A 17,338-nucleotide genomic window follows, 5' to 3' on the forward strand; every position below is an offset into this window, starting at 1 on the left:
ACTGTAAAATAAAAAACCTAAGCTAAACTTTTCTAAGCAGCTCTTTAGGAGAGCCACCTAGATTGCACCCTTCTCGGCCGGGCACAAAAATCTAACTGGCTGAGGCTTGGAGGAGGGTCGTGGGGGGAGGAGCCAGTGCACACCACCTGATCCTGAAGCTTTGCTTTTTGTGCCCTGTCTCCTGCGGAGCCGCTATTCCCCATGGTCCTTTCAGGAACCCCAGCATCCACTAGGACGATAGAGAAATGTAATTATTCTTCGCTGCATACCATAACGTTATCGCAAGGTGGCGATGTTGTGCTAGTCACGTGTAACATCAACATGGCGATGGTTGGCGCTTAGCAGTGACTCGGTAGTAAACACAAGATGGCCGCTACACAGTACACACTAAATCTCGCAGAGTATCACCCGGAAATCTCGTGACCTGGACGGAAGGTTTTAGTTATATTGGAGAGATGAAATGAAAAAATGGAGACTATGGAAAGGAAAACACTGCTGATTCGGCATCTTCCGCCTGATCTGAGCCCGGAGGACCATAGACTCCTACTGGAGAAGAGCGGAGCAGAAAGCGTTCGTATATGTTCCGGGAGAACACGTGGGAGTTTGGTGAGAGATGGAACATTCAGAGGCTGCTGAAAGAGATGGTGGGGCGAAACATACAAAGTCAGAGAGCAGATAAGGGTAGTGGACATGTGCAGAGGCTGAGGGCAGTTGTAGGTGGGGGACGTGCAGAGGCTCAGGGCAGAGGTGGGTGGGGGACAGGTACAGAGGTGAATGGAGGATATGGACAGAGGTGTGGGGAGCTGACAGGCACAGAGGCTGAGGGTAGAAGTATGTGGGGGGAATGTACAGAGACTGAGGGCAGAGCTATGTGGGGTGTACAGAGGCAGAGGGTAGAGAAATGTGGAGTGTACACATGCTGACGGCTAGGTGGGTGGGGTGCATGTACACATGTTGACGGCAGAAGTGGGTAGGCTAAGGTCGGGAGTGAGGGGCTGACAGGTACAGAGTTTTGGCAAAGGTGTGTTTAAGGAACACATGTACAGAGGCTGAGGGAAGGGGGGGGGGGGGCACAAACAGAGGCTGGGGGGAAACCCGTATAAAGGCAGAGGTGTGGGGGGCACGTACAGAGGCTCATTGCAGAGGTGTGTTTGGGGTAGACACGTACAGAGGTGTATGGGGGGGACAGTATAGAGGCTTAGAGAGAGAGATTTATAGAGGCTACTGTGAAAACCCGATACAGAGACAGGTGAGAGGAAGAGTTCAAATACAGAGGCTCGTAAGAGAGATGGCAAGACTGAGTACAGAGGCTGATGAGCGAGGTGGAGAGGTCATATACATACAGAGGCTGATTGGAGAGAGACTATAGAACATTTGTTGGGGCTGATGAGCGAGATGCAGAGGACATATACAGAGGTGGATGAGAACTGGGGTTTGGAAAATGGGTTACGGTCGTTAGGTCGACATGTACTAGGTTAACAGGTCAAAAGGTCGACATGAGTTTCTCACATTTTTTTCTCTTACGTCCTAGAGGATGCTGGGGACTCCGTAAGGACCATGGGGAATAGACTGGCTCCGCAGGAGACATGGGCACTAAAAATAACTTTAGATATGGGTGTGCACTGGCTCCTCCCTCTATGCCCCTCCTCCAGACCTCAGTTTGATACTGTTCCCAGAGGAGACGGGGTGCATTACAGGGAGCTCTCCTGAGTTTCCTGAAAGAAAGACTTTTTGTTAGGTTTTTTATTTTCAGTGAGCCTACTGGCAACAGGCTCCCTGCATCGAGGGACTGAGGAGAGAGAAGCAGACCTACTTAAATGCTAGGCTCTGCTTCTTAGGCTACTGTACACCATTAGCTCCAGAGGGAGTCGGAACGCAGGGCCCTCCTAGCTGTTCGTCCCGGAGCTGCGCCGCCGTCCTCCTCCACAGAGCCGTAAGATAGAAGCCGGGTGATTATAAGAAGAAAAGAAGACTTCAGGTCTTCACTGAGGTAACGCTGCGCGCCATTGCTCCCATACAAAACACACGGCAGCCACTGTAAGGGTGCAGGGCGCAGGGGGGGGCGCCCTGGGCAGCAATTTACACCTCTGGGGCTGGTAAAACTAGATATAGTGGGTCTGTGGGCTACATATGAATATCCCCCGCCAGTTTTGAAAGGATTCGAGCGGGACCGAAGCCCGCCACTGAGGGGGCGGAGCTTGAGCCTCAGCACTCACCAGCGCCATTTTTCTCCACAGCACACGCTGAGAAGCTGGCTCCCCGGACTCTCCCCTGCTGAACACGGTGACATAGGGTTTTAAAGAAGGGGGGGGGGGGGGGGGGGCACATAATTTGGCGAAATCAATTACAGGTTGAGTATCCCATATCCAAATATTCCGAAATACGGAATATTCCGAAATACGGACTTTTTTGAGTGAGAGTGAGATAGTAAAACCTTTGTTTTTTGATGGTTCAATGTACACAAACTTTGTTTAATACACAAAGTTATTAAAAATATTGTATTAAATGACCTTCAGGCTGTGTGTATAAGGTGTATATGAAACATAAATGAATTGTGTGACTGTAGACACACTTTGTTTAATGCACAAAGTTATAAAAAATATTGGCTAAAATGACCTTCAGGCTGTGTGTATAAGGTGTATATGTAACATAAATGCATTCTGTGCTTAGATTTAGGTCCCATCACCATGATATCTCATTATGGTATGCAATTATTCCAAAATACGGAAAAATCCGATATCCAAAATACCTCTGGTCCCAAGCATTTTGGATAAGGGATACTCAACCTGTAAAATATATATATATATATATATATATATATATATATATATATATATATATATATATATATATATATATATATATATATATAACGCTATCTGGGAATTTGCTTTCCAAAATTATTAGCGCTGGGTGTGTGCTGGCATACTCTCTCTCTGTCTCTCCTAAGGGCCTTGTGGGGGAACTGTCTCCAGAAAAGAGATTTCCCTGAGTGTTTGTGGTGTCGGTATGCGTGTGTCGGCATGTCTGAAGCGGAAGGCTCTTCTAGGGAGGAGGTGGAGCAAATGAGTGTGGTGTCTCCGTCGGCAACGCCGACACCTGACTGGGTGGATATGTGGAATGTTTTAAATGCAAATGTGAATTTATTACACAAGAGGTTGGACAAAGCAGAGTCCAGGGAATGTGCAGGGAGTCCAACCCTGCCTTTTACTATGTCGCAAGGCCCTTCTGGGTCTCAAAAGCGCCCACTATCCCAAGTTGTAGACACGGATACCGACACCGATTCTGACTCCAGTGTCGGCTATGATGATGCGAAGTTGCAGCCAAAATTGGCTAAAAGTATTCATTATATGATTATTGCAATAAAAGAGGTGTTGCATATCACAGATGACCCCTCTGTCCCTGACACGAGGGTGCGCATGTATAAGGAAAAGAAACCTGAGGTAACCTTTCCCCCATCGCATGAGCTGAACGAGTTATTTGAAAAGGCTTGGGAATCTCCAGACAAAAAACTGCAGATTCCCAAAAGGATTCTTATGGCGTATCCTTTCCCGGCTAAGGACAGGATACGGTGGGAATCCTCCCCAAGGGTGGACAAAGCGTTGACACGCTTATCCAAAAATGTAGTGCTGCCGTCTCAAGATACGGCAACCCTCAAGGATCCTGCTGATCGCAGGCAGGAGACTACCTTGAAGTCAATTTACACACATACTGATACCTTACTCAGACCGGCGATAGCGTCGGCTTGGGTTTGGAGCGCTGTGGCAGCGTGGACAGATACCTTATCTGCTGATATAGATACGCTGGATAAGGAAACCATTTTATTGACCCTGGGTCATATAAAAGATACTGTCCTATATATGAGAGATGCTCAGAGAGACATTGGCCTACTGGGTTCCAGAGCCAATGCTATGGTGATTTCTGCTAGACGAGCCCTATGGACCCGACAATGGACGGGTGATGCTGACTCGAAGAGGCATATGGAGGTTTTACCTTACAAGGGTTAGGAATTGTTTGGGGAAGGTCTCACGGACCTAGTTTCCACAGCTACGGCAGGTAAATCATCTTTTTTGCCTTATGTTTCCTCACAGCCTAAGAAAACGCCACATGATCAGATGCAGTCCTTTCGGTCGCATAAACCCAAGAGAGTACGGGGATCTTCCTTTCTTTCCAGAGGTAAGGGCAGGGGGAAAAAGCTGCCAACTACAGCTAGTTCCCAGGAGCAGAAGTCCTCCCCGGCTTCTACAAAATCCACCGCATGACGCTTGGGCTCCACTGAGGGAGTCCGCCCCAGTGAGGGCACGTCTTCGACTTTTCAGCCACGTCTGGGTTCACTCACAGGTGGATCCCTGGGCAATAGAAATTGTTTCCCAGGGTTACAAGCTGGAATTCGAAGAGGTGCCTCCTCGCCGTTTTTTCAAGTCGGCCCTACCGGCTTCTCCCCCAGAGAGGGAGTTAGTTTTAAATGCAATTCAAAAATTGTGTCTTCAACAAGTGGTGGTCAAAGTTCCCCTGCTTCAGCAGGGGATGGGGTATTACTCAACCCTGTTTGTAGTCCCGAAACCGGACGGTTCGGTCAGACCCATTTTAAATTTAAAATCCTTAAACCTATACTTAAAAAGGTTCAAGTTTAAGATGGAATCGCTCAGAGCGGTCATCGCCAGCCTGGAAGGGGGGATTATATGGTGTCCCTGGACATAAAGGATGCATACCTTCATGTCCCCATATATCCGCCTCATCAGGCATTCCTGCAGATTTGCTGTACAGGATTGTCATTACCAATTTCAGACGTTGCCATTTGTGCTTTCCACGGACCCGAGGATTTTCACCAAGGTAATGGCGGAAATGATGGTGCTCCTGCGCAAGCAGGGTGTCACAATTATCCCGTACTTGGACGATCTCCTAATAAAAGCGAGATCGAGAGAGCAGTTGCTGAACAGAGTATCACTTTCCCTGAAGGTGTTGCAACAGCACGGCTGGATTCTCAATATCCCGAAGTCACAGTTGGTTCCAACGACCCGTTTGCCTTTCTTGGGCATGATTCTGGATACAGACCAGAAGAGGGTTTATCTTCCGATGGAAAAGGCCCAAGAACTCATGAATTTGGTCAGGGACCTCTTGAAGCCAAAAAGGGTGTCGGTGCATCACTGCACTCGAGTTCTGGGAAAGATGGTGGCGTCTTACGAGGCCATTCCATTCGGCCGGTTCCATGCGAGGACTTTTCAGTGGGACCTTCTGGACAAGTGGTCCGGGTCACATCTACAGATGCATCAGATGATCACCTTGTCCCCCAGGGCCAGGGTATCTCTCCTGTGGTGGCTGCAGAGTGCTCACCTTCTAGAGGGTCGCAAGTTCGGCATTCAGGACTGGATTCTGGTAACCACGGACGCGAGCCTCCGAGGTTGGGGAGCAGTCACACAGGGAAGAAACTTCCAAGGTCTCTGGTCAAGCCAGGAGGCTTGTCTTCACATCAACGTACTGGAGTTGAGGGCCATATACAATGGCCTACGTCAAGCGGAGAATTTGCTTCGCGGCCTACCGGTTCTGATTCAGTCAACATCACCGCAGTGGCTCATGTAAACCGCCAAGGTGGAACAAAGAGCAGAGTGGCAATGGCAGAAGCCACCAGGATTCTTCGCTGGGCGGAAAATCATGTAAGCGCTCTGACAGCAGTCTTCATTCCGGGAGTGGACAACTGGGAAGCAGACTTCCTCAGCAGACACGATCTACATCCAGGAGAATGGGGACTTCATCAGGAAGTCTTTGCAGAGATTGCAAGTCAGTGGGGACTGCCTCAGATAGACATGATGGCGTCACGCCTCAACAAGAAACTACCGAGGTATTGCGCCAGGTCAAGGGATCCTCAAGCGGTGGCAGTGGACGCCCTGGTGACACCGTGGGTCTTCCAGTCGGTCTATGTGTTTCCTCTTCCTCTCATCTACAAGATTTTGAGAATCATAAGACGAAGAGGAGTACAGACAATTCTCATTGTTCCAGATTGGCCGCGAAGGGCTTGGTATCCGGATCTGCAGGAAATGCTCACAGAGGATCCGTGGCCTCTTCCTCTCAGAGAGGACCTGTTACAACAGGGGCCCTGTCTGTTCCAAGACTTACCGCGGCTGCGTTTGACGGCAAGGCGGTTGAACGCCGGATCCTAGCGGAAAAGGGCATTCCGGATGAGGTCATTCCTACTCTGATCAAGGCTAGGAAGGACGTGACAGCAAAACATTATCACCGTATATGGCGGAAGTATGTATCTTGGTGTGAGTCCAGGAATGTTGCTCTGGAAGAATTCCATCTGGGCTGTTTCCTTCACTGCCTACAGACTGGAGTGAATTTGGGCCTAAAATTAGGGCCGAAATCTGAACCTCAATGGAGCCTATCAATTTTCTTTCAGAAGGAATTGGCTTCTCTCCCTGAAGTGCAGACCTTTGTGAAAGGAGTGCTGCATATCCAGCCTCCTTTTGTACCTCCAGTGGCACCCTGGGATCTTAACGTGGTGTTGCGGTTCCTTAAGTCTCCCTGGTTTGAGCCTCTTAGAACGGTGGAATTGAAGTTTCTCACTTGGAAAGTGGTCATGCTGTTGGCCTTGGCATCGGCAAGGCAAGTGTCGGTGTTGGCGGCTTTATCGCACAAAAGCCCCTATCTGATCTTCCATGTGGATAGAGCGGAGTTGCTGACTCGTCCTCAATTTTTGCCCAAGGTGGTTTCATCTTTTCATATGAACCAACCTATTGTGGTGCCTGTGGCTACGCGGGACTTGGAGGATTCCGAGTCCCTTGATGTGGTCAGGGCTTTGAAAATTTATGTAGCCAGAACTGCTAGGGTTAGGAAAACAGAGCCTCTTGTTTGTCCTATATGCAGCCAACAAGGTTGGCGCTCCTGCTTCTAAGCAGACTATTGCTCGCTGGATTTGAAACACGATTCAGCAGGCTCATTCTACGGCTGGATTGCCGTTACCTAATTCGGTAAAGGCCCACTCCACCAGGAAGGTGGGCTCTTCTTGGGCGGCTGCCCGAGGTGTCTCGGCATTACCACTTTGCCGAGCGGCGACTTGGTCGGGTTCAAACACCTTTGCAAAGTTCTACAAGTTTGATACCCTGGCTGATGAGGACCTCATGTCTGCTCAATCGGTGCTGCAGAGTCATCCGCACTCTCCCGCCCGTTTTGGAGCTTTGGTATAATCCCCATGGTCCTTACGGAGTCCCCAGCATCCTCTAGGACGTAAGAGAAAATAAGATTTTAAACCTTTTTCTCCTAGTCCGTAGAGGATGCTGGGCTCCCGTCCCAGTGCGGACAAATTTCTGCAAGACTTGTATATAGTTTTTGCTTACATAAGGGTTATGTTACAGTTTTGATCAGTCTTGGGCTGATGCTGTTTTGTTTCATGCTGTTAACTGGTTCGTATATTCCATGTTATACGGTGTGGATGGTGTGGGCTGGTATGAATCTTGCCCTTAGATTAACAAAAATCCTTTCCTCGTACTGTTCGTCTCCTCTGGGCACAGTTTCTCTAACTGAGGTCTGGAGGAGGGGCATAGAGGGAGGAGCCAGTGCACACCCATATCTAAAGTTCTTTTTAGTGCCCATGTCTCCTGCGGAGCCAGTCTATTCCCCATAGTCCTTACAGAGTCCCCAGCATCCTCTACGGACTAGGAGAAAAAGATTTACCGGTAGGTTTAAAATCTTATTTTTTTCATTTTTGGGATTTTTTCATACTTAACGATCCACGTGGACAATTGGAACGGTAATCTGTGCCGAGTGAAGCAGTAGCGGAGCGAGGCACCTTGCCCGAAGCTCGCGAGCCATGCGAGGGGATACGGTGCACTAATATGGGCTCCCCGTCACTTTACGGACAAAATTACACCAAAGACAGTCAAAAGCCTCATGTCGATCTAATGGCAAAGTCGACATTCAGTGGTCTACCTAATGAGTGTCGACCTAAGTTGGGTCGACCCAGTGAACCATACCCTAGAAAATATACTAAGGCTAATCAGAGCTTGAATGATATAGGGGAGTATATACAGCTACTGATGGTAGACTTGGGGGGGATGCAGAGCAATGCTGGGGTTATATACAGACACTTGTGAGATAGATATGGTGGATACATTTATGTAGGGTGCATATTATTAAGAGTCTGGCAAATTAAAAAAATATGTGGGTAGTAGTAAGACATTTATATATGTATGTAATTAGTGCTATTATAACCCATGATTTTTTTGTTTCAGAAACATGTGGCTTATGCAACATACCCAAATAAATTTGCAGCTGCAAAGGTTTGTGAACTTAAGTCCTGTTAGCTGTGTACATGATGTTGGATCACCTTAGAATGAGCTTGATATTTCTCTTACGTCCTAGAGGATGCTGGGGTTCACAGTACCATGGGGTATAGACGGGTCCACTAGAAGCCACTGGCACTTTAAGAGTTTGAGAGTGTGAGCTGGCTCCTCCCTCTATGCCCCTCCTACCAGACTCGGTTTAGAAAATGTGCCCAGAGGAGCTGGTCACAGCTAGGGGAGCTCCATAGGGGTTCTTCTAGTTTTATTTATTTATTTTAAGTTTAAGCACAGGGAGACTGCTGGCAACAGCCTCCCTGCTCTGTGGGACTAAGGGGGGAGGGGGGGGGGGGGGGAGTAGTGTCCACACTAAGGGCGTCTGTGAATACTGTGTAACCTATTAAGGTGCACAGTAAGCGCTAGATTCTCTCTATCTTGGCATTCTTGGAGGGAAAACTGTGTCTGTAATTTCCCTGTGTGTGTGTGGAGTGTTTGCTGTTTCCAAACGCCATTTCTAGGGACTCTGTGTCATATGCTGCAGAGGATAATTCCTCTCAGGACGATCACATTCCATGTACTCAGGATTGTACTGTTTTATTACAGATCCCTGCAAAGGAACCGGAGTGGTTGACCTCTATTAAGAGTATGATTGCTCAGATTTCTACTAGAGTAGCACAGACTGAGACTGCAACTCAGGTTTTACAGAACTCTATGGGGGTTTCGTCTGGTGCTGTTCCTTCAGGTCCTCCTAGCGTTCACCCTCAAAAACGTGCTTTTGCCCAGATTATGCAAGATGACACGGATACCGATTCTCACACGGCTGATGGTGCTGTGGGGGGCAGCATCTCTTGCAAAAGGGGTGCAGTTGATGATTGAGGCCATTAGAGATGTGTTGAATATTGCTGACACAACACCTGAGCAGGTTGAGAAGGCTTATTTCACGGATAATAAGAAAGCCTTGCTAACCTTCCCTGCGTCTAAAGAATTAAACGCTATATTTGAAAAATCCTGGGAAAACACGGAGAAAAAATTCCAGATTCCCAGGAAGGTTCGGGTTGCTTTTCCCTTCCCCTGAGGAGGATAGAAAGAAATGGGAAAACCCACCCATAGTTGACGCATCTGTTTCCAGACTGTCAAAGAAGGTGGTTTTACCTGTCCCGGGATCTACCGCGTTAAAAGAACCGGATGATCGCAAAATTGACACTATGCTTAAAGCCATATACACAGCTTCAGGGGCGATACTGCGACCTACTATTGCCTGTGCATGGATCTCTAAAGCTATAGAAAAGTGGTCAGGCACGTTACTTGAGGAATTGGACACAATGAATAAAAGTGACGTAGATTTGTTTTTACGTAACATACAGGATTCTGCAGGATTTATGGTGGAATCCATGAAAGACCTGGGTTCAATGGCTGCAGGGATATCTTCCATGTCTGTCTCAGCTCGTAGAGGACTCTGGTACGCCAATGGTCTGCCGACGCGGAATCCAGGAGAGGTGTGGAGGACCTACCCTACAGAGGTCAGGCTCTATTTGGGGAAGCGTTGGATGCGTGGATTTCCACGGCAACCGCGGTTAAGTCACCTTTTCTTCCCTCAACTGCGCCTGCTACGAAGAAACCCTTTTCTTCAGCTACGTCACAGTCCTTTCGGACAGCTAAAACAAGATGGACCAAGCCGTCTAACACCATTAGAGGAGGTCGGCCAAAATAAAAAAAAACTGCTGCTGCAGTTTCCTAGGACCAGAAGCCTGCTTCTGGTACATCAAAATCCTCAGCATGACGGTGGACCGCATGGCCTGGAGGAAGGGCCGGTGGGGGCGAGGCTCAGACGGTTCAGCCACGTGTGGGTGTCGTCCGGCCTAGACCCCTGGGTGCAGGATATTGTGTCCCAGGGGTACAGGCTGGAGTTTCAAGAACTCCCGCCTCACAGTTTCTTCAGATCAGGCTTACCAGCTTGCTGGCAGACAGGGCTGTCCTTCAGGAAGCCATCCAAAAATTGGAAAAGTCACAGGTCATTATGCCAGTTCCACCCCAGATGCAAAACAAGGGTTACTGTTTGAACCTTTTCGTAGTACCGATACCGGATGGTTCGATCAGGCCAATTTTGAATTTGAAAATGTTGAACCCTTATCTGAGGAAGTTCAAATTCAAAATGGAGTCTCTGAGAGTGGTGATCTCAGGTCTGGAGGAGGGGGAGTTCCTGCTATCCCTAGATATCAAGGATGTGTACCTCCACATTCCGATGTGGCCGCCGCATCAGGCTTATCTCCGATTTGCACTGTTAGACTGTCACTATCAGTTCCAGGCACTGCCATTTGGCCTCTCAACGGCACCGAGGGTGTTCACCAAGGTGATGGCAGAGATGATGGTTCTCCTCCGCAGGCAGGGAGTGAACATAATTCCATACCTAGACGATCTGCTGATAAAGGCAGTGTCCAGGGAGAGGTTGTTGCAATCCATTGCTCTCACGACTCATCTGCTCAGGGAACACTGTTGGATCCTGAACCTTCCAAAGTCACATTTGGAGCTGACAAGGAGATTGTCTTTTCTGGGGATGATCCTCGACAGTGCAGAGGGTGTTTCTACCGGAGGAGAAAGCGTTGGTGATTCAAACAATGGTCCGGGATGTCCTGAAGCCAACCCGGGTATTGGTTCATCAGTGTATTCGCCTTCTGAGGAAGATGGTTGCCTTCTACGAGGCTCTACAGTACGGAAGGTTTAATGCTCGGCCCTTCCAACTGGATCTCCTAGACAAATGGTCGGTTTCTCGCCTACACATGCACCAGAGAATACGTCTGTCACCGAAAGCCAGGATTTCACTCCTCTGGTGGCTGCAGATGCCTCGCCTTCTGGAGGACCTCAGGTTCGGTATTCAGGACTAGGTCCTTCTTACCACGGATGCAAGTCTCCGGGGCTGGGGCGCAGTCACTCAGGGGGAAACCTTCCAAGGAAGGTGGTCAAGCCTGGAATCTAGTCTTCAAATAAACATTCTGGAACTAAGAGCCGTCTGCAACGGTCTTCTCCAAGCGGCTCATCATCTGCGAGATCAAGCCTTTCAAGTGCAGTCGGACAATGTAACGACGGTGGCCTACGTAAACAGACAGGGCGGAACGAAGAGCACACCTGCAATGTCAGAGGTAACAAGAATCATCCTCTGGGCAAAAAAGCACATGGTGGCGCTATCTGCAATCTTCATTCTGGGAGTAGACAACTGGAAAGCGGACTTCCTCAGCAGACACGATCTCCATCCAGGAGAGTGGGGCCTCCATCTGGAGGTGTTCACGGAGGTAACAGATCTTTGGGGTGTACGTCAAATAGACATGATGGCCTCTCGTCTCCAAGAAGCTTTGAAAGTATTGTTCCAGATCGAGGGACCCGCAATCCGTGGCGCTGGACACCCTAATGACTCCGTGGGTGTTCCAGTCGGTGTACGTGTTTTCTCCACTTCAACTCATTCCAAGAGTTCTAAATCTCATAAGGAGAACAATAGTTCAGGCAATCCTCATTGCTCCAGACTGGCCAAGAAGGGCTTGGTACGCGGATCTTCTGGATCTACTGCTAGAAGAGCCGAGGCCTCTGACTCTTTGGGAGGACCTGCTGCAGCAGGGGCCATTCGCTTATCAAGACTTTCCATGGCTACGTTTGACGGCATGGAGGTTGAACGCTCGATATTCGCTCGGAAGGGCATTCTGAACAAGGTTATTCCTACCCTGATACAGGCTAGGAAAGGAGTAACGTCTAAACATTTCCATCGTAGTTGGAAAAAATATGTATCTTGGTGTGAGTCCAAGAAGTTTCCTACGGTGGAGTTTCAACTGGGATGGTTTCTCCTCTTCCTGCAAGCAGGTGTGGATATGGGCCTGAGGTTGGGGTCCGTAAAGGTCCAGATTTCGGCCCTATCCATTTTCTTCCAGAAACAATTGGCTTCCCTCTGGGAGGTTTAGACTATCTTGAAAGGGGTTCTGCACATCCAGCCTCCCTTTGTGCCGCCTACGGCACCCTGGGATCTTAACGTGGTATTACTGTTCCTTCAATTGGATTGGTTCGAACAGGTCACGTTTCTCATGTGGAAGGCTGTCACTTTGTTGGCCTTCGCTTCTGCTAGACGTGTGTCAGAGATGGGGGCTTTGTCTTGTAAAATCCCCTACTTGATCTTCCATGAAGATAGAACTGAGCTTCGGACACGTGAGCAGTTCCTTCCGAAGGTTGTGTCGGCATTTCATATCAACCAACCTATTGTGGTGCCAGTTGCTACGACTCCGCAATTTCTTCAAAGTCCTTAGATGTTGTAAGGTCTCTGAAAATCTATGTGAAGAGGACTGCTCGTTACAGAAAACCGGACTCTGTCCTGTATGATCCCAAGAAACTTGGGTGTCCTGCTTCCAAGCAGACGATCTCTCACTGGATCAGGTTCACTATATCCAGCATGTGTATTCTATGGCAGGGTTGACGTGTCCTACGTCTGTTAAGGCCCACTCTACTCTTAAGGTGGGTTCTTCCTGGGCTGCTGCCCGGGGTGTCTCGGCGTTACAGCTTTGCGGCTACTTGGTCTGGGTCGAACACGTTCGCAAAGTTCTACAAGTTCGATACTTTGACCAAACTTCAGGTCCTCAGAGGCTAATCAGTTCTGCAGGAGTCTCCGCGCTCTCCCTCCCATTCCGGGAGCTTTGGTACATCCTCATGGTACTAATGTGGACCCCATCATCCTCTAGGACGTAAGAGAAAATAGGATTTTCTCTGACGTCCTAGTGGATGCTGGGGACTCCGTAAGGACCATGGGGAATAGCGGGCTCTGCAGGAGACTGGGCACTCTAAAGAAAGATTCAGTACTATCTGGTGTGCACTGGCTCCTCCCTCTATGCCCCTCCTCCAGACCTCAGTTAGAATCTGTGCCCGGACAGAGCTGGGTGCTTTTAGTGAGCTCTCCTGAGCTTGCTAATAAGAAAGTATTTTAGTTAGGTTTTTTATTTTCAGAGAGCTTCTGCTACGAGGGACTGAGGGGAGAGAAGCAAACCTACTAACTGCGGCTAGGTTGCGCTTCTTAGGCTACTGGACACCATTAGCTCCAGAGGGATCGAACACAGGACCTGACCTTGTCGTCCGTTCCCGGAGCCGCGCCGCCGTCCCCCTCGCAGAGCCAGAAGACAGAAGCCGGCAGAAGCGGAGAAGACATCGAAATCGGCGGCAGAAGACTCCTGTCTTCACATGAGGTAGCGCACAGCACTGCAGCTGTGCGCCATTGCGCCCACACTAACCCACACACTCCGGTCACTGTAGGGGGCAGGGCGCAGGGGGGGGGCACCCTGGGCAGCAATTGTTACCTCCTGGCGAATGCTGCATATAGACAGTGGCACACTGTTATATCTATGAGCCCCCGCCATTTATTTTACAAGAAATCGCGGGACAAAAGCCCGCCGCTGAGGGGAAGCTCCCCATTTTCCTTCCACAGCTCCGCTGAGAGGAAGCTCCCCAGGCTCTCCCCTGCAGAATCACGGTAGAAGGGTAAAAAAGAGAGGGGGGGCACATAAATTTAGGCGCATAAATCATAATACAGCAGTTACTGGGTAAACACTAAGTTACTGTGTAATCCCTGGGTTATATAGCGCTGGGGTGTGTGCTGGCAAACTCTTTCTCTGTCTCTCCAAAAGGCCTTGTGTGGGGGTCCTGTCCTCATTTAGAGCCTCCCCTGTGTGTGTGGTGTGTCGGTACGCGTGTGTCGACATGTTTGACGAAGAGGGCTATGTGGAGGCAGAGCAAGTGCAGTTGACTGACTTGTCGCCGCCGACGGTGCCGACACCTGATTGGATGGATATGTGGAAGGTGTTAAATGATAATGTAAACTCCTTACATAAAAGGTTGGATAAAGCTGATACCTCGGACCAGCCAGGGTCTCAACCCATGCCTGATCCTACAGCGCAGAGGCCCTCAGGGTCTCAAAAGCGCCCACTATCCAAAATGGTTGACACAGATGTCGACACGGATTCTGACTCCAGTGTCGACGACGATGATGCAAAATTGCAACCAAAAATGACAAAAGCTATTCGTTACCTGATTATAGCGATGAAGGATATTTTACACAGATCAGAGGTAAATCCTGTCCCTGACAAGAGGGTTTATATGTATGGGGAGAAAAAGCAAGAGGTGACTTTTCCCCCTTCACATGAGTTAAATGAGTTATTTGAAAGAGCGTGGGATTCCCCAGATAAAGTCCTGATTTCCAAAAGGTCACTTATGGCATACCCTTTCCCGCCAGAGGACAGGGTGCGCTGGGAATCCTCCCCTAGGGTAGATAAAGCTCTGACACGCTTATCTAAGAAGGTGGCACTGCCGTCGCAGGATACGGCCGCCCTAAAGGATCCTGCAGATAGAAAGCAGGAAAGTATCCTAAAATCTGTTTATACACATTCAGGGACTCTACTGAGGCTGGCAATTGCGTCGGCGTGGATGTGTAGTGCTGTAGCAGCGTGGACAGATAATCTATCTGAGGAAATGGATACCTTAGACAGGGATACCATTATGCTGACCCTAGGGCATATAAAAGACACCGTCCTATATATGAGGGATGCCCAGAGGGACATTGCCTACTGGGCTCTAGAATTAATGCAATATCAATTTCTGCCAGGAGGGTCCTGTGGACTCGGCAGTGGACAGGTGATGCCGACTCCAAAAAACACATGGAGGTGTTACCTTACAAGGGTGAGGAATTGTTTGGGGACGGTCTCTCGGACCTGGTTTCCACAGCTACTGCTGGGAAGTCAAACTTTTTGCCATATATTCCCTCACAACCGAAGAAAGCACCGTATTACCAAATGCAGTCCTTTCGCTCACAAAGAAACAAGAAGGTCAGAGGTGCGTCCTTTCTTGCCAGAGGCAGGGGTAGAGGAAAGAAGCTGCACCATACAGCTAGTTCCCAGGAACAGAAGTCCTCCCCGGCTTCCACTAAATCCACCGCATGACGCTGGGGCTCCACGGGTGGAGCCAGGAGCGGTGGGGGCGCGTCTCCGATATTTCAGCCACCAGTGGGTTCGCTCACAGGTGGATCCCTGGGCTATACAGATTGTGTCTCAGGGATACAAGCTGGAATTCGAGGTGATGCCCCCTCAACGTTACCTAAAATCGGCCCTGCCAGCTTCCCCCATAGAAACGGAAGTAGTGGTAGCGGCAATTCACAAGCTATTTCTCCAGTAGGTGGTGGTAAAGGTTCTCCTTCCTCAACAGGGGAAGGGATACTATTCCACAATGTTTGTGGTACCGAAACCGGACGGTTCGGTCAGACCCATATTAAATTTAAAGTCCCTGAACATTTATCTGAAAAGATTCAAGTTCAAAATGGAATCGCTCAGAGCGGTCATTGCAAGCCCGGAAGAGGGGGATTTTATGGTGTCTCTGGACATCAAGGATGTTTACTTGCATGTCCCCATTTATCCGCCTCATCAGGAGTACCTCAGAATTGTGGTACAGGACTGTCATTACCAATTCCAGACGTTGCCGTTTGGTCTGTCCATGGCACCGAGAATATTTACCAAGGTAATGGCAGAAATGATGGTGATCCTGAGAAAGCGAGGAGTCAGTTATCCCATACTTGGACGATCTCCTCATAAAGGCGAGGTCGAGGGAGCAGTTGTAGATCAGCGTAGCGCACTCACAGGAAGTGTTGCAACAGCATGGCTGGATTCTGAATATCCCAAAGTCGCAGCTGATTCCTACGACACGTCTGCCCTTTCTGGGCATGATTCTGGACACAGACCAGAGGAAGGTGTTTCTCCCGACGGAGAAGGCACAAGAGCTTGTGACTCTAGTCAGAGACCACTTAAAACCGAAACAGGTGACGGTGCATCACTGCACGCGAGTCCTGGGAAAGATGGTGGCATCGTACGAAGCCATTCCCTTCGGCAGGTTCCATGCGAGGATCTTTCAATGGGATCTGTTGGACAAATTGTCCGGATCGCATCTTCAGATGCATCGGCTGATCACCCTGTCCCCCAGGGCCAGGGTGTATCTTCTGTGGTGCTCACCTTCTCGAGGGCCGCAGATTCGGCATACAGGACTGGGTCCTGGTGACCACGGATGCGAGCCCCCGAGGGTGGGGGGCAGTCACTCAGGGAAGACACTTCCAAGGGTTGTGGTCAAGTCAGGAAACTTGTCTGCACATAAATATCCTGGAACTAAGGGCCATATTCAACGCCCTGTGTCAAGCGGAGCCCCTGCTTCGCAACCAACCGGTGCTGATTCAGTCAGACAACATCACCGCGGTGGCTCATGTAAACCGCCAGGGCGGCACAAGAAGCAGAGTCGCGATGGCGGAGGCCACCAGGATTCTTCGGTGGGCGGAGAATCAAGTACAAGCACTGTCAGCAGTGTTCATTCCGGGGGTGGACAACTGTGAAGCAGACTTCCTCAGCAGGCACGACCTTCACCCGGGAGAGTGGGGACTTCATCACGAAGTCTTCATTCAGATTACAAATCGATGGGAACTGCCACAGGTAGACATGATGGCATCCCGTCTCAACAAAAAGCTGCAACGGTATTGCGCCAGGTCAAGAGACCCTTAGGCGATAGCTGTGGACGCCCTGGTAACACCGTGGGTGTTCCAGTCGGTCTATGTGTTCCCTCCTCTTCCTCTCATACCCAAGGTACTGAGAATCGTAAGAAGAAGAGGAGTGAGAACAATACTCATTGTTCCGGATTGGCCAAGAAGACCTTGGTACCCGGAATTGCAAGAAATGCTCACAGAGGACCCATGGCCTCTGCCTCTCAGACAGGACCTGTTGCAACAGGGGCCCTGCCTGTTCCAAGACTTACCGCGGCTGCGTTTGACGGCATGGCGGTTGAACGCCGGATCCTAGCGGAAAAAGGCATTCCGGAGGAAGTTATTCCTACGCTGATAAAGGCTAGGAAGGACGTGACAGCAAAGCATTATCACCGCATATGGCGAAAATATGTTGCTTGGTGTGAGGCCAGGAAGGCCCCTACAGAGGAATTCCAACTGGGCAGATTTCTGCACTTTCTACAGTCTGGAGTGACTATGGGCTTGAAGTTGGGATCCATAAAGGTCCAGATTT

General features: G+C 49.5%; 1 protein-coding gene across 2 annotated transcripts in view; it reads left to right on the plus strand.

Moving 5' to 3' along the window:
- The first annotated feature begins 378 nt into the window (after nt 1-378).
- RNPC3 (RNA binding region (RNP1, RRM) containing 3) overlaps nt 379-17,338 on the plus strand; it is a 127,135-nt gene continuing 110,175 nt past the window's right edge. For both annotated transcript variants that reach the window (XM_063940099.1, XM_063940100.1), the window contains exons 1-2: nt 379-606; nt 8,229-8,276. In XM_063940099.1, the coding sequence (XP_063796169.1) occupies nt 469-606; nt 8,229-8,276 (186 nt within the window). In that variant the 5' untranslated portion in view covers nt 379-468. The remainder of the gene's footprint in view (nt 607-8,228; nt 8,277-17,338) is intronic.

Source organism: Pseudophryne corroboree, chromosome 9 (genome assembly GCF_028390025.1).
Source record: "Pseudophryne corroboree isolate aPseCor3 chromosome 9, aPseCor3.hap2, whole genome shotgun sequence".
NCBI lineage: Eukaryota > Metazoa > Chordata > Amphibia > Anura > Myobatrachidae > Pseudophryne > Pseudophryne corroboree.